At 39.2% G+C, this 19,798-nt stretch overlaps 1 protein-coding gene across 1 annotated transcript in view; it reads right to left on the bottom strand.

Moving 5' to 3' along the window:
- Nucleotides 1-1,413: 1,413 nt before the first annotated feature.
- The window catches only part of TNIP3 (TNFAIP3 interacting protein 3), a 37,426-nt gene continuing 19,041 nt past the window's right edge, over nucleotides 1,414-19,798 (bottom strand). Inside the window, 5 exon segments of the mRNA XM_030863955.3 lie at nucleotides 1,414-4,424; nucleotides 13,529-13,589; nucleotides 16,482-16,549; nucleotides 16,551-16,580; nucleotides 17,710-17,760. Of these exon segments, the coding sequence (XP_030719815.2) occupies nucleotides 4,344-4,424; nucleotides 13,529-13,589; nucleotides 16,482-16,549; nucleotides 16,551-16,580; nucleotides 17,710-17,760 (291 nt within the window). The 3' untranslated portion in view covers nucleotides 1,414-4,343.

The following is a 19,798-nucleotide window of genomic DNA, read 5'->3' as shown; positions in this document are numbered from 1 at the left end:
ACCACTTTAGACATGTTTGATCAGTCACAGCACCTTCTCCATACACTGCACAAATCTTTTTTTGTGTTTCAGTTGCATTTTTACCTTTCTCGAAATAGTAAAGCATAATATGCCGAAAATGTTGCTTTGCTGCTGTTTCAAAGGTCTCTGGTTTATGGGACTAGATGAATGACAATGCTGTAGATGAAAATAGGAAATAGAGTGGGTTTAGAAGGGACGATGGCATTCATCACAGTTTGGGACACACTGAGCTCTTTATTAGGAATCAGGAGAGGGGTCTGGATTAAGTAATAGGAATCTGGAGACCCCCGTGTAAGTTACCACATCTGAGAGAACTTGAGATCATACTGTTTACATTCATGCTAGCATCCATCTTGCCTTTTTGAAACTTCCGTTACTTAAAAGGAACATGAGACAAGTCTGAAGAAAGGAAACAGAAGGGAAAGACATGTTTTTGGTTGGCATTCAGGAGTGGTCAGGAAGCAGGAAGACATTAGGGTCTCCACCCAGGAACAGAGAGAAAGAACCTATGGAAGTTAAACAGAATCAAAGGAGGAAAGGCTTAAGTCTCATTCTTTACATGCTAAATCCGGCTCAATGCTGTAACCCCTCGTGAGAAATGTGGAGTATCATCTCAGCCTAGGCCGGACCCTGCGATATCGCACGTGTTCTCTCAGCCCCCCCTTCCCAGGGCAGATGGAAATGGCCCGAGTGTGGCAAATGCACCTGAAGCGACACACTGAGCAGCTTCCCCAGCACAAAGCCAGCCTCTCGGCCTGCAGAGGCGTCTCCAAGTGGAGGGGGCCTCGTGCTTGCCAGACGCCTCTGTGCTGGCTGATGTGGGTCGTCATCTGACGGCCGCAGAGGGGGAGAGGGAGAAGGGAGCTGTGAGGTTCCCCCGAAGATGTGCAAATGCTCCCCCCAGTCAAGGGGAGACTCGGGGAAATCGGCTCATATGATGATTCTCCCAACAAACTAATTCTCAGGAATAGGTTAAGAGCATTGGGAAACCCTGGGGTTGGGTTTAGTTTACCAAAGCAGTACTTCGTGAGCCTCATATATTGTGCTCCCCCTTCTGCTGCTCGAGTGGAATAAAGTGGAAGAAGAGCAGACAGAAATTATCTTACCTTCTGAGCGCAGGACACAAAGTGGTGAAACTCACGCATTTCCACAAACGTTAAATTCCCCTCCTATTACTCAGCAATGATTGGCAAGTTAATTGGTTCTAGATCTCAACATTATCACTTCCTGTAGGAGGCTTAAGATAGAGTTTGTCAATATTCTTGGCAATGTATTACACACACAGCAGCATTTGAGGCAAAATGGAAAGATATAACTTTATTATGCAAAATTTTCAATTTGAATATATCTACCTAGCCACAAATGGAGAAACTAGAGTCTCACAGTGCTGCCTGGAAAGCTGGGGAGGCAGAGGTGGGGCGTGTGTGTGGTGTGTGTGTGTGTGCGTGTGTGTGCGTGTGTGTGGAGGTGCCTGGTGTGTGTGCGTGTGTGTATAGCATGTGTGTGCTGGTAAAACTTTCCTTTTCTATGGAATCACAAAGGCTGGCGGTATAACTGTTTCCCCTAACACCTTTTTCCCTTGGAGCAAAGACTGATGAAAGTGAAGAGGTAGTTATATAAGATGGAAACTAGGCAGGAGAAACTATTTCTAAAATTATTGAAAAGTAAGGATTAGAGCAAACATTTTCTTTTCTTTTGAGCTTGTACCTGGAGCTTAAGCAATTTTAAGCCAGCAAAAGGATCATAGTGTGGCGGCAACAGCAGTGCAACTGATTTTATATCTGCCTAGGATTTAACATCCTGCAGGTGCCCAGGATGATTAGAAGAAAGTGACAGAAATGAAATGGGGCAAAGGGACCCTCAAGTTGGGGAGAATAATGGCTGCTAAATGACTCTGTCCTCCCCTCCAAATATGGACTCAACCAAAATTAGTGCATAGACAAAGAATCAGTGTGAGATGCTTTGAGCTGCCTGGACATTTTTGAAAATAAGTGAGTGTTTAAAGAATAATTGTTAAATTGAATCATTGAATTGGGAGATACATGTCTTTTAGATTCAATTCTAGCAGTGTCTGAGCTACATGAAAAAGTATCAATACATGAAAGCAACCAATCAGGCCCACACTTCTACCTTTAATGCATTTTAATGTTAAACGTACATTTTCCTTTTTCTATGTAGGAGCTTAAATGAGATACTTCCCTTAACCCAGGGGTAACATAAATTCTATAAAATATATAGTATTTTTTATCGAAATACTTTCTCCTAGAAGTATGTATGCTCTTATAACTTCAAATTGATGAAGACCCAAAGAACCATAAAACAAGTGGAACTTGCTGGAATAATTTAGGAAGAAGAATTATAGCATGCATAGAACTGGGCGGCCAGCCCTGAGGCAGTTTTGAATCCTGGCTCCGCCATTTTCTTGCCATGGGATTTGGATTAATCACCTGTAACAACGGGATAATTTTACCTCTCTTGCTGGGTGATAGAGCTCAATAAATAAACTAAGGAAAATCATCTGAAGTTAGTCCATGCTTAATAATATTAGAAATTTAGTCTGAAATATTATTTTTGTTGATAAGGAAAATGGGGTTAAAAAAAAATCTATGCTAGTAAGTGTTACAGGCTGGCCTCACTCCCAGGCCTAACTAGACTCCAAGGAAGGTTTTCTTCTGACATCACATCACAACCATGACAAAGTGAATATATCTTTCTCTTCATGTGATACCTTCAAGTCAAAGATTGAATTCTCCATGACCTTTGAAAACTTAAAATTTGCCCCTGGCCTTACATTTCCAAAGTAACAGAGACCACCGTGTGGTGTGACTTCCTATCTTTTCAAAGGGATAGAGCTATTCCTCACACAGTTTCTACAAACTGTGTGTGATAATGAAGCAAGTACCACAGCACAGGGGTGTGACCTTTATAATGAGCTGAGACAGAGACGTCCCCAAATGATCCTGGGAGAGGGTCACAAGAGGGACTGGCTGACTCGCAGGCCGGGGATGTGGAAACCTGTCTTCTTGGAACTACAGTAGTACTCTGAGCAAGGGGTCCTCTTTGCACATTTGCAGTCACCCACCGGGAGTTGAAATGAAATTAGGTCTCGCCTAAACTGGATTTTCTCCCAATACGTTAGCATTTGTACAATCTTGACAATGTTTGGCCGTTTGCTAATTAGTAGTAGGATGACTTCAGTAATAGTAATGGTATGATTAAATCATGTTTTACTGCTGTTGAATTGACCTATAACAAGGCTACCAAGAGGTACTTCTTACATATACGTTCAATTTTTATTCTGGTGAGCACACCTCAGTTGGCAAACTTAATCCACTACTAGAAGTTGGATTACAATGACCTTTTCACTAATTCAAGGAAATGGAAATTTAAAAAAATACACCAAAATGTTATGATGCAACTATTGTTTTTCTGATTCACTTATACTGAAGTATTGGCCAAGAATGATTTGTCTCTTTAATCAGTTGTAGAAAAAACAAACTTTAGTGAATTAACATAAGAGAAGGATAATTCTTTCTCAAGAATTATCAAGAATTAAATAGTCAAAGATTGAGGTTGAAAGCATTTAACTGCTTAGTAAGGCTCTTTCATCTTCCTATTACACAAAGCTTCAAGTATTTCCAGAAATTGAAAAAACAAAAACGATTGAACTGGAATTAAGCAAAATAACTTTTGGAAGTTGGAGCTAGATAGTCTCAGCTCTTATCTCTGGATTGTTTATTGGACTGCAGCTTCAGTTGATGCTCCTGGTTTTCTTTAGTTACTTCTAGAAGTACAGATATCCATGAATCTCACACTCCTGCTTTATACCTCCTCGCAAAGATGATCTCCAGTTGGTCCTAGTAGAATCCTTATTAAATGGATGAATACTTTTAAACCTGCTTAATCTTTAGACATCTGTTATGTCATTGTATAATTTAATTGCAATAAAATTTGGATACATTCGTTTTCCGTTTTAATTGGTTTGAGAAGACAGAGTTACGTTTTTTGTTAATAATTACGCAAATGCACAGGAAGAAAAACACAGATTTAGCTGCAAATCGATGTGTCTCTGAACTACTTCTCTAAGTATATATGTACGCAGCAAAGCCATCACCATCACATTAGGATTTTCTCATTTCGAGGAAGCTGGAAGTTGTGATAGGTTGTATAATTTTGGCCCCTAGGACTTGATCAGGATCTCAGCTGTCACAGCCTTGTCCTCCATCCGTGCCAAAGGGAAACATTACCAGGTATGAGTAGTGGAGGCGGTGATGTGCAGGTGTGGCAGACACAAGCCACAGTAAAAGGAGGAACGAGGGCCCTCAGCCGAGCTCTGCTTCGGCCTGTGTGCTCCTCCAACAGCGTGTGCTTCTACGCATTGGCTTTCTTTTCTGAGGAGAAACCTACGAAAAACAGCAGGAAAATGTTTCAGATTGAAAATTAAGAATTCATTTCTCTTCTTCTGGCTTAGGGCTAACGTAAGCTTCGAGGCTGGCGAGAAAAGAAGTATTTTATTCATGAGCACCCACAAGTTTACACTGAGAAACCAAGAGGCAGCAAATGGAAGGTTATTATTTTCAGGACTGACACATGCTTACCGTTTCGTGAAATCACTTGTGGCCTCGTCCTGATCGTGCCTGACAAGGATACACTACTTCTCATCCTTGCTGTCATTTCGGTGGCTCTGGCGTTTGCTTATGAAAGTGAGTCATATGTGTTACTCTTTGGTTCAGTACTCATCCCACAGAGAGATAACTGCCAAATGAAGTACTTTAAAAATACGATACTGGGTGCGTTCTTGCCGAAGCCATAGAAAAGATCACAGTGCTTACGATGTGAGAGTGTGTCATGAAAACCAATATGAAAAATTTGGAATATTTTAGTAAGACCAGGATAAAATGCCACAAATAAGTGCCATAGAGAAAACAAAATCAAAGAAGTCTACTCATGGCAACAGAAAAAAAATCGCATAAATGCCAAGAAATAAGGTGTTTCTCTGATTCATGATAACGTTTTAGTATATGTTAAATGTTTTATACTTGTTGCCCTGCATTTGGTATTTCAAAGATATGCTAAACTAACATTTTAGTAACAGGAAGATAAAAGGTTACTTTTTCAGGTTGAAAAAATATTCTTCTGAGAACTGCGGCCATTATATAAAAAGGTATCTACTGGAAACAAAATGAAAAGACAAGCTACTGAATGGGAGTAAATACTTGCGAATGATGTGACCGATAAGGGGTTAATATCTAACATATATAAATAGCTCATACAACTCAATATCAAAACAAACAAACAAACAACCCAGTTAAAAATGGGCATAAGACCTGAACAGACATTTTTCCAAAGAAGACAGTCATTTGACCAATAGGCACATGAAAAGATGCTCAACATCATTGATCATCAAAGAAATGAAAATCAAAACCACAATGAGATATTAGCTCACACCTGCCAGAATGGCTATCAACAAAAGGACCACAAATAACAAATATTGGCAAGGATGTGGAGAAATGGTAACCCTTGGACACTGTTGGTGGGAGTGTAAATTGGTGTTGCCACTGTGGAAAACAGTATGGAGTTTCGTCAAAAAAACTAAAAATAGAACTACCGTATGATCCAGCAATTCCACTCCTGGGTATGTATCTGAAGAAAACAAAAGCACTAATTCAAAAAGATATATGTACTCCAATGTTCATAGCAGCATTGTTTACAATAGCCAAGATATGGAAGCAACCTCAGTGTTCATCAACAGATGAATGGATAAGGAAGACGTGGGATATATATACATATATATATATGTATAAAAATATATACTATATGCATTATATATATCCATTACATGTATAATGGATATATATAATATATATAATACATAATACATATATAACAGAATATTACTCAGCCATAAAAGAGAATGAAATTTTGCCACTTGCAACAACATAGATGGACTTGGAGGGTATTATGTGAGATAAGTCAGACAGAGAAAGATAAATACTGTATGATATCACTTATATGTAGAATCTAAAAAATACAACAAACTAGGGAATATAATAAAACAGAAACAGACTCACAGATATAGAGAACAAACCAGTGGTTATCAGTGGGGAGAGGGAATGGAGAGGGACAAGAAAGGGGCAGGGGATTAAGAGGTACAAAGTACCATGCATAAAATAAATAAGCTACAAGGCTTTATTGTACAGCACAGGAAATATAGCCAATATTTTATAATGAATGGATGAATATGTTATAATGAACTATGAGGAAAGTACAACCTTCAAAAATTGTGAATCACTATGTTGTACACCTGAAACTTACATAATATTGTAAATCAACTATACCTCAATAAAAAAAGAAAAAAAAATTAATGCCTTTTTGGAAAGTTATATTAAACGTAATAAGTATCTTACTTTCTCAGAAATGTTAGCTACAGTTTCTACATATATCTAGCCGCATAACGTTCTTAAGATATTTGTGGTGTACGTTTTTGAAATCACATGCAATTTATGGCACAGAATTACAATTTATGGCAAAGAATTCATTTACAATATATACCTGAACTTTTGGTGTATTTTAAAGACAGACTAGACATGATTATGCACTAAACTGAGAAAATATAAAAATATAGGTAAAAATGTGTTTAGATGGGAATGTAACTTTATAATAATTTTTTAAAGTCTGGAAGCATTCCTTAATTTGATTAAAAAGTTTTTGCATTTCCAAAAAGAAAAGATATCTAATATGGTGAGAACATAAATTTGGATCCAGAAGCATGATCTACTGGTCTAACCAATCCTGAAGTTTAGAATTAATCCATTAATTAATGGTGCCTACCTCTAGGTATCTTAAAACATTAAGAAAAATTAGTTCCTGTGTAGTTTTTACAGCACTCTTGTGAAATAGGCATAGAGGCAAGGGCTACTACCCACAAGTTTTAGATGGAGAGCAGCTATGGCCCATGAGATAATCCATGGCAGAATGGAAATCTGAACAAAGGCAAATACAGGTCTTGAGTTCCTAGAATGGAAGGCAGAATGTCCTTATATAGTGAAGTTGGTTAGAGACTTCTGTCGTGAGACTTGGCTCTGCAGTTATGGGGGCAGGACAAGAGAAACACCACAAGGGAATGTGGGTCCTCACCTGCTAGGAAGAATTGGCTTTGCCTTATTGCTTGGTGAAGGACTCTACCCACTAATTGGGTAAGTAATTATCTATTAATGGTGTTGGTTACACTGTAGGTTTCCATGTTCACAGGAGCACAGGTTAAGTAGCCTGATGCCAAAGTGATCTGAATAGACCCCAGAGATCTTGGTGACAGAAGCCATGTCTCAACTCTACATCAAGTAGTAGCTGAATCTAAAGTACAGTTGGTGGTTAAGAGTGGAGGGGGTATCAGCGCCGCAGAGGGGTTTTGAAAGGACTGAGGGGACTCTGCTCTCTACGTGCCCACTAACCTCTTAGAATGTGAACGCTTAGGCATGAACAGTAAGGAAACCTAGGTAAGTAGACTTTCTTCCTAGTTGGGATGCAGAAAAATAAAATATATACCTTGCTTTCCTTCCCTATGGATTTTTATCTTCCATTTAATAGAATTACTACAATTTCATTTACCTGGTGGAACTGTGACTAGTCTAGACTTACTGTGTGCATTTTTCTCATCTAGGATCGATCTATCTTCTGTATCTATTCATACAAAATGCTAAATAGAATGTTTAGTCTTTGCTTATAAAATCAGTGTTTGACTAGGAATATATTTACCATCTGTATTTTCATATGTTCCTGTACATGTAAATATACTTTTGCACTTTATTATTCTTTTAGCAAAATCATTTAGTTTACTGATAAGCTGACCTTAAGAGCATTAAAGGTGAGGTGGCATTTCTCCTGTAATTCTTTTCAAACAATCTAGAAACAGGCATAAAATTATCTGCCTCTAAGTTTCAATTAATTTCCTTTATTAAGACAGTAATGTATTTGATAAAAGAAAAATATTGTAATATTTTATCCATCTGTATTGAAAATTATACAAAGTACGGTCTTTAAGTTTCTTCTGTTTCTTACATTTCTTAAGTACTTTTTACTATTTACACTGGTCCCTTTATCTCTTCATACTATTAGGAACTGGAAAAAATCCAACGAATCCAAGCCATTTACCAATGTAAAATTACCTGTAATGTTTAAATAAAGACAGTTATAAAAACACACACCCTGGGGGCTTCCCTGGTGGCGCAGCGGTTGGGAATCCGCCTGCCGATGCAGGGGACACGTGTCCCGGTCCGGGAGGATCCCGCCTGCCGCTGAGCGGCTGGGCCCGTGAGCCATGGCCGTTGAGCCTGTGCGTCCCGAGCCTGTGCTCCGCAACGGGAGAGGCCACAGCGGTGAGAGGCCCGCGTACCGCAAAAAAAAAAAAAAAAAAAAAAAGACACACCCTGAGACATAAAGATTCTGGTTTTCAGGACAGGACCATTAGAATGTATTTAAATAGAATAAACGCAAAGTATGACACTATTACATTTTACTTAATGCAGAGCATGGGGTGGTCCACATTGCTTAGTGGTTACAATGTGGGCTTTGGAGCTAGACTGTGTGAGCTTGTCTGTGTCCCAGCCAATAACCAGCCACGTCCAACCACGTGGGGTTGGACAAGTTACATGATCTCTCTGCTTCTCAGTTTTCAAATTTACAAAACAGGGACAACGGCAGTCCTCGTTTCACATGGCTGCTGTAAGGTTTTGACGAGATAATAAATAGAAGGCCCCTAAAATAGTTTCTGGCATACAGTTAGTGTTATTGCGTGAACCGTGTCCCCCCCAAAAGATATGTTTAAGTCCTTGCCCCTGGTACCTGTGAACGTGTCCTTATTTGGGAACAGGGGCTTAGCAGACATAATCAGGTTAATATGAGGTTACACTGGATTAGCCTAATCCAATATGACTGGTGTCCTTATAAGAAGAGGAAAATTTAGACACAGACACAGAGGGAAGATAGCCACGTGAAGAGAGAGGCAGAGATTGGCCTTATGCTGCCGCGGCCAAGGAACATCTGGGACTACTAGAGGCTGAAAGAGGCAAGGAAGGACCCTCCCCTACAGGCTCTGAAGGCAGCACGACCGTCCCAACACCTTGATTTCAGACTTCCAGCCTCCAGAGCTGTGAGAGCATCAATTTTTGCTGTTTTCAGCCACCTAGTTTGTGGTACTTTGTTATGGTAGCTCTAGGAAATGAATTCAGGCAGTATTCAATTAATTCTTTATTATTAGACATCGGTAAAGGCCAATTATAATGGCTGGCCTTAATCTTCTATATTGTAAAGAAATAATGATGTTTGCTCACAACACAATCTTGCGTGCCTACATTTCATGCCATTCCAAATATGTAAGTATTGAGGTCCAGCTCATTAGACAAAGTTCAGCTCTATACCATATGAAAATTTTGGAAGGTGCAGAAGTGATTGGCATACAATAGAGTCAGAAAACATAGCCTTCTGACATTTCAAAAAGGAGGAAACAAACAACATGCTTTCAAGGTTATACTAACTCTGCTGTGCCGTAATTGTTCTGGAAACATGGAAGTCATTTTGCATCTCATTCTGATAACAGATAAAATGAGATTAAAAGTTCTTTGTAAAATCACATGTTTAAACAGAAACTGTAACCCGTTGACATCTGGGGACATCGTGTAGAAAAATGCCATTATTTAATGCTATGCAGAGAGAAAGCTAGGAAAGTCTCAAAGCCTTGAAAACCTTTATTCAAATCTTGAGGTTCTGAAAGAAGATTTGATTTTCAGTGTGTCCCCAAAGCACTCTAAAATAACCACAGACAGTGGCTGAGAGCAAGGCTGGAAATCAGTTGACCTGAAGACTGTTCCATGTTGTACTCAGTACCAACTGACCTTAATCCTCGGCCAGGGAGCCCTTCACTGGGTCCCCACTCTTCAGAGGACCCTGCTCTGGCCCTCCTCCAGCCAGACTCCCTCTCATCATGTGGGCCTACCTTCCTTTAGAACAAGCTCCTGGCACCCACAAGCAGACCCCCAGATTCTTTGCCAGGTGACCCCGGGTCTGCTTCCAGGCCCCATGGGGTCTTCTTCCCCAGGCCCGAAGCCAAGGGGTGCCGTTTGTAGGGTAGTGAGGGGTATATGAAGTTGGGATGTGCCTGCTGGCTGTCCTCAACTTCACACTCAAGATCCCTCCCAGTGGGTAGGTGGGAGGGAAGGGGGTGGGCCATGGCTCAGGTCTTCCTGTGCCACTGCTTTCTGGCACAGAACTGGTTGGAATCTGAGTGTTCTAAATTTGACGCTGGCCTTCCAGTTATATTTATCAATAGGAGGATAGACTATACTTTAATAGCTTCTAAGCCTGATCCATAATGTTTAAATATTTACAAATAAAGTATGCAGCTTTCCTTGTGTTCTTGTCGCAGACCCTGGGAATGTCAGAGGAGGCTCTAGCGGTAGCATAGACGTTTAGTCACCCACTTTGTACCCACTGTCCTTTTTAAAAATCACAAGGCTGCCGCTCTATGTGTAGACATTGGAGCCACTATTTCAGGTTAAATTATAATAAGAGGAATAATTATAAAGGAAGATACTAAGATAAAAATATCCTACATATATTGGGGTCAGAAAAATAAATTTGTCAGAAGTAATAGGAAATTAATAAAAACCAAGAACTAGGACAATCTAGGAAGCATATGTACTAATTAATATTAATTTAAATATCCACATTTTAAAAAGGATCCTTTTTATTTAAATATAAATAAAATATTTTAAGTATTATATGAATAAAACGTATAGCAGTTTTCAGAAATAGCTTGTTTATAGATTATCAGAAACAGAGTCTAATTTTTCCACTCATTTTTCTTCCCATTGCTTGCATTTTGGTATTTCTAGTCCAAAACATAGGCTATATTGACTAGCAGTATATTCTTGAATAGTGGAGAATAAATGTATTGGTCATATGATGAGACAATAAAAATATCTTTATAATAAAAGCTCTTTAAACCCATATTTTTTTAACAATCAATACTACACAATTACTTTTAAGAACTCTGAGCAATTGTGTTGGATCGACAAAGCAAAAGGAGCTTTCCAATTAAATAAAACAAAAAATAACAAGATTCACTACTGAAATTAAATAATGGCACGTGGGATGTTTGTGACAAGGGTGATTTCAGAGCTTCTGCCAAGTGTCATGACCTGGCTTGAGCTTTGAAACAGCATCAGCTTTGGAAGCTAGAAAAGGGGCAACAGGAATTCCAAGCAGGTAGATTTTAAAGTAAGGAGGTTTCTTTCTATAATAGTCCCCTAGTCATGATCAGCCCTCTTCCCTGTAGACAAGCCACAGTCAGCTGCAGAGCAGCGCTGGTACGGAGGACAGGTTTCAAATGGTAATATAACCCTTCAGTTTCCACCAGGACTGCCCAAGCAAGATTTACCTCATAACACATTTATTATGCACTGATTCTTACATAGTACTGTGTCTTTTACCTGTGATATTCTAAGTGTCAAATGAGAAGCACAGATAATATATGCTATGAGTTCTTAGGAAGAAGAGATTATTGAGGGTTAGATACTAGACCTATAATTATCCAAGTTAAGACCCCCATTGTCATTTTTATATCTACCATTTTAGAGAGTTTTAATATAGTAAGAGAGGTAGCTTTTCAAGGGCCCTACAGGATATGATTCAAGCACAGGTTTTGAGGTGTTATATACCTGGAATCTAATCCCAGGGTTAAATCTTCCTAACTCTGTGATTTAGGCATGCTACTTAAATTCTCCAAGCCTCAGTTTCCTCATCTGTAAAATGGTATAATAATAAAACTTGCTTTATATCTGTAGACCCTGTCACACAACATGTTTATACATCACAGAGCTCTTATATTTCTTCCCAAGTAGACAAAAATCAGTAGGTCTCACACACTGACTATAAAATTATATTTTTGCATGTTATTTAGTTTTTGAAGATCATCACAATTCAGTCCTATTTTATATAATCGTTAGTTTCTATTACTTTGGTCCAGGACGAATACTATAGTGATATATAAATGGCTTTATGATATTATCGAATTCTCTACTGCATAATTGTATTTTCTAGTGATTAAACTCCAACTCAGGAGAAAATATCTTTAATATTCATTCCAGACCAATATAATATAAAATGGGAAACTATAATTGGATGGCAACTCAGCTAATGTATTTCAGAAACACAGACATTATGCAACAATCATTGTGGTTAATAGTATGCCTTTCTATTAAAAGCTCTCCTTTATGACTGGAACCCAAGAACTTCATTAAAACCAATGGTTATATTAGTAGTAGAAAGAAAAGAAAAAAGAAAGTCCTACAGTTTTCTGATAAATACCTAGACATTTTATTATAGAGTTCTCACTTTTTATCTTTCTTCTCCATAATGCTACTGTGAGCTATGGCCTTTGCCACTCTCAGTGCTGCTGTGTACAGCTGTCCAGGTTGTGTGCTGCACAACTGTAGGAGGCTCCATTTATGCAGACTACCATGAAAAGTCCTTGGACTTGTGAAGTTCCCAACTGGAAAATTACATATGGTATCCCTGGCTCTCTACTTCCACTCCATAATGGATTCCTTGTACTAAACACTAGAATTCTGTGACCTCAGATCTGAACTAAATGAGATAACATTCCAAGTATGGCCTGAAATTGGAACATGGCTCCTCTTCAGCTTTTGTAGATAGATTCCAATCTCTGGAAATTAACAACTCAGAGTCACAGGTATGTGTCATATGGAATGTTAAACATGCAGCAGACATTGCTGACTTCTGATTATATGTGATGAAAACAGAAGAGGGATTATAATTATAGCCCAGTTTATTCAGCCCACTCCTGGGTGGCCTCATGAGACCAGAGAAACAAGCAGTAGAAAGTATAGCATATGCTGGAAAGAAAGAAGAGAATGGTAAACCAAAGAAAAATAAGGTAAAAGAGTACTCTTAGTTGTGAGTACTTGGTAGGTGACTTTTCCATTTTTCTCAGCATACTTAGAAGTGGGCATTGTGGGCAACTCTGGCCTAAACTTGGAGCCTGACACTTAGTCATTAGGGAACACAGCTCTGAGCCTTTGGTTTCCTCTGTCTGTCTGCCAGTGACATTTAAAACATCTGTCTAGCAAACTCAACCTGGAATAGTGGATGTGCATCTGTCTTTTGCAGCAGAATCACAGAACTTTGTTGTTGTTGTTATAATGCAGCTCTGCTGGAAGTTCTCATTTCTAACCCCGGATGGAATACTGACTCTGAGATGGAATAGGAACAGATGCCAGAACTGAGATCCATGCATTTCTGCATTCGAACATTTTCTTTTTCTAAAGGAGTTCAATTTAACCCCAGGTGCATCACATTAGAGTTGTGTATGCAACTCAACTTTATAGTGGGTCCTCCCTGAGTATGAGTGAATGTATGTTGAGTAAACATCCCCAAAAGAGCCCATTAAAATGTAAACATGAAAGAATGCTCAATACAGCTGCGGTCTTACCATTCGCCTTGTCCTGCACATCTGGCGGAAACAGGTCGGGAGCATACCACTGACAGTCTGGCTGTGTGGAACAATAAAACATTATTATAGCAACACGGGCTTCAAACCAAACATAGTGGTGTGTTACAAATATAACTACCCTATGTGGCTTTTGTTATGCAGGCAACACAAAAGGGGTTTCTATCCAGACCTGTGGCCAATCTTGCTCACCCCTCTTATCTCCCTCATCACTATTACCATCTCCCTACCCCCTCCTAAATCCACTCTGTGTTCAGCCAGAAAGTCTACTACTTTGCGACTGTGGCTTTTTTTTTTTTTTTAAACCAGATGTGTTTTGGATATGTGCAGAAGTATAAAGACTTTTGTAAAACTTACTATAGCCCGTAAATAAAACAAAAGAATTTATCATCAACAATACTCTTTATAAAACCCTAGCACAGGAGGCAACAGGAAAACCAACAACAACAATGTACAAGTTTAATGTTTTCTGGTGGCTCAAGGAAGAAATCTAAGCCATTACATGAGGACATGGCTTATAGAGGCTCAGGATGGTAAAGGAGTGAAAATCTTTCCCTTTGTACTGTTCCTCTGCAGAAACTATTCTAAATTGCTTAGTTTAGACTAGAAAGTCAGTGAGAAGAGAGGGTAGACTTGGATTTTTCTCTTGGGATTTTTTTCCTAGATTTACACCAATTAAGAACAGCTAGACATTGAACATCAGGAAACCTGTTAAACAAATTGCATTGAAATAAATCATAAACTATAGACCTGAATTTCAAAATACAGTTCCAAGGCCAGAATCTTTGTATTTAACCACTTAGAACAGAGGAATCTCAGCTTTCCCTGCCAAGGAGGTTGGTCTGTCTTCCTGCTCCAGATGCTTGTTCCTGCTTCCTCTACCTTCTCCCCAAGACCCAGAGAAGACAGGCCCTTTGTTCTATTATCCAATTACCACCTGAAAATAACTCAGGAGAATTTTCTCTAACAACGAGCCAATGGGGGCATTTTACAGGGCTGCCAGACCACTGAAAGTAGCCTAAGAGTTCAATTATCTAAGATGCTAAGAAATGCTGCATTTGGTACTGCCTGACCCCACTTTACCCTCACTCAGACACCTAGGCTCCTGGCTCTTTTTGGTCCACAAAAAGCTAGAAGAGGAAATGAGATCACCTCCGTTTTTCATCTCCTCGTTTATTTTTAGATGTCTCAAATAACACATAGGATAAGTGACGTGAGCCTCAGTTTTATATTCCAGGACAGTTGCCAAAAGAAGGTGAATATACCATAATTTTACAAACACTATCGCATGTGCTTTAATTCAAGCTTAGAAATAAGCATGAGACATGAAATATTCTTTTAAAATGAACTCTGGGAGTTTCTGTAATTTCTCTCCTTATACTGAGATTTTGTTTAAGTGAATACTGATTGAAAATGTAGTCGTTACATGGCGTGGAATCTTGTTTCAAATACAGATGTTTATTTGGTGATAATTTTAAGTGATCGGGACTGCCTTATCTCTTGTAATTGATAGAAAAGGTTTGATGAGCTTTTATAGTAGGTGAACTTCTGCCTTTTTTCCACAAACAAAGATTTGAAGAAAACAGTCATTTTTACTTGTAGGCAAACTTGAATGAGTCCTTGGATTTATAGTTAACCTTCCACGAGAGTATTTCCCCCAATTCCCTAACCTGCAGACAACTAAACTCCTTAGTAAATTTCTATCTCTTTGTTTCCCACAATATTAATTTCCTTCTACATTCTGAAAAAAATACAGAATGATAGCTGTGTTTGGAGATTCCCAGAAATGTTTCTAGTGAAAAGTAAAAAGTAAGCAAACAGATACAGAAAAAAGAAAATGGAGGAGAGAGAGCAGACAGAAGAAGCAACCAACAACAACACAAAAAGAACCAAATTCTCAGCTGTATGCTGTGTCACACCAGGGTCAACTAAGAGATGCTCATTAAATTCTGACATCCTTCCTTCCACCACCCAAAGAGTCATTATCTCTTCCCTTGGGAAAAGGGCTTCTGAGTCACACTCAAATACAAAAGTGTGAGAAGTTTCAGGCAACCAAGAGAACTATGTACTCCTTAAGTGTCCTGCTAGGAAAATCCTGCTAGGATTTAAAATCTCAGATTCTTTGCCTAATTAGAAACACAGTTAATAATAACTAAGGGGGAGAAGGTTGTCTGAGCCAATCCAAAATGCAGAAAAATGCATGATTTATTTCCTGTATGAAGATTCTGTCTATGTAGGCAAAAATAGAGAGTAGAGACAAACTTCCAGACCATGGCGGATGGTGGGTGGAACACTGTTATTGAGAAGGAAAGGGAGGGTGCTCTGGGTCTGACTTATTCAGGTTGACTGTCCAAAGCAATTTCACTCACAACTAACGGCTCCACCGTTCACTTCATTTTGCTTGGGTACACACAGCCATAGAGAGCAACTTAAGTGGGTCACTTTTTCTTGGATCCTTTAAGAAGATGCTTTCAACTGGAAAATGTCTAAAACTATTTTGCACAGATGTAGCAATATTCATAGTAGTTGAATATAAGTCTACAACTGAAAAAGGTATCACCCAGACTGTTTTGCTATATTCACTTTGCTTTTCTTTATACACGGAAATGTCTTTTCGGTAGAGTCAGGTATGTCATTAAAAATGACCCATATAAAGTGTTATATGTTTGTTCCTGGAATTTTAGCTCAATTCGATACCTTTCAGTTAATGTATTCCTATCTATATGTCCTATGGATACAGTGGCCCAAAGATAATTATAATGTACATAGACCACTGTAACTCTGCAAATTAGAGGCTGAGATAAATAGAGGCTCTTTATGTAGACAGTATTATGTGCCAAAATTCCTGAGACAGACATCATTTCTACCAAAAGAGAATATTAGCACTTATTAGAGATATAAGCACTTATTTGTTGCAATGAGAGCTCTTACTTACTGGGTACTTCTGTAGATCCTGCACAGCCCCAGGGCCTGTCGGTAGGCATGGATCCCGTAGGTGGAAATTCCAGCCGTAGTTACTGGTTAGGAAATACATCTGAGGAGAACAATGCTGTTGGTTCATGGGAAGTGGGTGAAATTGGGGAATCACACTGACACTTGTTTTATACAACCACAAGGTTTGGTTAAAATCTTAAGGTTTAGCCTAAGTCTGGCATAATACAAATTCAAGATAGGAGGCCCGTCAATGCAGACTCTGGACCGATACAGATGAAGCTCACGGGCCAAATTTTACTGAAGGTGAAGCTGTAGCTACTTTTCCATGTTGAAGAAATTAGAAACACTTGAAAATGTATGTAGAGTTAACTTTGTGTCTCTGAGTTATCTTCACAGAGTCCTTGCTTAAGAAGAACCAGCCTTTAAGCCATAAAATAAATTTTCTTAAACTGCAGCCAGAGACACTGATGACATAACTAAAGTCCAGAGAGGAAATTAGGAATTAAGAGAAACAATATTCATTCCTTAAGGCTACTAGAGAACCAATGGACTAGAATGCTCCAATACCCAAGAAGATACTCTACTTTCTCAAAAGAAGGCACAAGTCTTTGACGTAGTTTTCCACTGTTGTGGAAGCAACTGCAAGAAATACCAAGGAAATATATTTCCCAGGTGTTTGTGAGTCTATGAAGAAATCTCTGTTTGCATGAACACACACTGAAGCTTGTGCTACTGTAAAAACGTGTTCTGTAACATGTGCTTTTCATGAGTGTTAGGGTTGAGAGGCCTTGGGGGTACCTAAGCATTAACGCTCCACTGACATTTTAGTTGACAATGAAAAGCATGAGTTGTCCTAGGCCATCTGTACCAGAGTTTGAAAATGCCTTCAATTGGGACCATGAGGACCTGCTGTATTTGGGAATAAATGTGTAAAACTTAAAGTTGGAATTTCAAACACGACAAGAGGTTGGGCTTCCCTGGTGGCACAGTGGTTGAGAGTCCGCCTGCCGATGCAGGGGACACGGGTTCGTGCCCCGGTCCGGGAGGATCCCACATGCTGCGGAGCGGCTGGGCCCGTGAGCCATGGCCGCTGAGCCTGCGCGTCCGGAGCCTGTGCCCCTCAACGGGAGAGGCCACAACAGTGAGAGGCTCGCGTACCGCAAAAAAAAAAAAAAAAAAAAAAAAACCACGACAAGAGGGCTGGTGAATTTCAGGAAGGATCAACATACCTGTTTTAATTGCCTTTCTAGTTTTTCTTTCTCCATCTGACCAGCTTTTATCTGTGGACAAAACAAAGGCATTTGTATATCAGAAAGAGCTCAAATGTTCTAAAGCTACTCTTGGCCCAGAGGGCAGTGATCTACTCAGAAATCAAGGGGGTGAAGCACTGATAACAGTCATGCCAACGAAAATAGCTGAGTTTTGGATTTTTCAAACAGGCACTGGTTCTATCTTGAAATTCCCAAATGAAGTTTGGAAAGTTGGATAGTTTAAAATTGTTATTCCAATTTGTTGGGGCCATTATAATTCTCAGTTTTAGGTTGATGTATTTAGTTCTAGCTATAAATATAGATATAGACATAGATATGGATATAGAAACAGCTTCTACTGCTTATTGAATGTAATTGGAATTGGTCAATTGTACAGTCAAAGGCTTCCACAATAAATTTTAAAAGTTGCATATGCACTTAATACATGCCAGTCAGTGATCTAAGTGCTTTACACTTAATAACTCACATTCAATCTTCCCAATACCCCTATGTGATACTTAACATTATTATTCCTGTTTTACAGACGAGGTCACTAAGGCATGAGATGCTGAGTAACTTGTTCAAAGGCACACTGCTACACTTCATGCTTCTCACTATTTGAGGCCCAACCTCATCCAGCAGAGTCACCTATGCTGGGTTCCCCCAACATCTGACACATCTAGGGAAAGCTGGTTTTCTTTGGACTCTTTAGTAATGCTATTGTCATCCCTATATCCCTATAAAGCAAGGTCAAATGTCCCCTACTGTATGATACCTTTCCAAGTCCTACCTATCAGAATTATTTTCTCCTTTGGTCCTCCCATATAGATAGCATTTTACATTTACTATATGACTTTTTATAGTCTAATGTGTACTATGTACAGTCAGTTCTCATGATTCATAGTAGTTATGCTCTATAAAGTCACTGTGAATACTGAAGTAGCAAACACTGCACCATTCTCCCAGGGAAATGCAGGCTTAGGTTCCTACCAGCTTCTGGTCATGCCATTTTTGTAAATCAATCAATACATAATTTTGTTTTATGTGTGTTCTTTTAAAGACACCTCATTTAATAAATATTATAGATCCATTAACATGGAACTCATGGCCAATAGCGCTATATTCATCCCTGAATGAAGCTTATCTGACACATGCCTTTTCTCCATTAGGCACATCACAGCCTTCCTGTGCTCAGGAACACTGGACAGCACTTCAGCACTATGCTTGGGGGCCATTTTAAAAAAATGAAATCACCGGGGGCTTCCCTGGTGGTGCAGTGGTTAAGAATCCACCTGCCAATGCAGGAGACACGGGTTCGAGCCCTGGTCCGGGAAGATCCCACATGCCGCAGAGCAACTAAGCCCATGGGCCACAGCTACTGAGCCTGTGCTCTAGAGCACATGCTCTGCAACAAGAGAAGCCACCACAATGAGAAGCCCGTGCACCACACCGAAGAGTAGACCCCGCTCGCCACAACTAGAGAAAGCCCGCATGCAGCAACGAAGACCCAACGCAGCCAAAATTAAAATAGAATAAATTTATTAAAAAAAAGTGAAATCACCACCAAAAAGCACAAATATGTGAAAAATGTGGCACTATATAGACCATGAAAAGGACACTTTTTACAGTATGAGATCTGAAAGAAGAAGACAGCATCAACTGTTGGACCTCCACTGGGAACAAGTGTGTCAGGAAGCTCAAGTATTTTGCTGCTCTGTACAAGTTCACAAGTGACCTTAAAGGTGGCACAAGAATTGATTTTGGGGTGACAAATATATTTTAGTGAGTAGGCAAATTCACAAAAATGGAATCTGCAAAAATGATGAGGACAGACTATATATGTCCCCCTCATTATCTTGTGAGTTTTTTAATAGAATGGATCATTTTTAGTTCCCTCACAGCATATAGCAGAATGCCTTGCGGAAAGAAAGCATCAAAATTAGATTATGAGGCACTGAATGTGGCAGGCTAATTATACAACTAAATGAAACTATTAAAAATTCTCCCTTCCAACAGATTATTTATGAAATACCTGTGAGCCATTACTTGAACTAGATGTTTCTGCATA

The sequence above is a fragment of the Globicephala melas genome, chromosome 5 (genome assembly GCF_963455315.2).
Source record: "Globicephala melas chromosome 5, mGloMel1.2, whole genome shotgun sequence".
Taxonomy (NCBI): domain Eukaryota; kingdom Metazoa; phylum Chordata; class Mammalia; order Artiodactyla; family Delphinidae; genus Globicephala; species Globicephala melas.
This window is presented reverse-complemented; position numbering and strand designations above follow the sequence as displayed.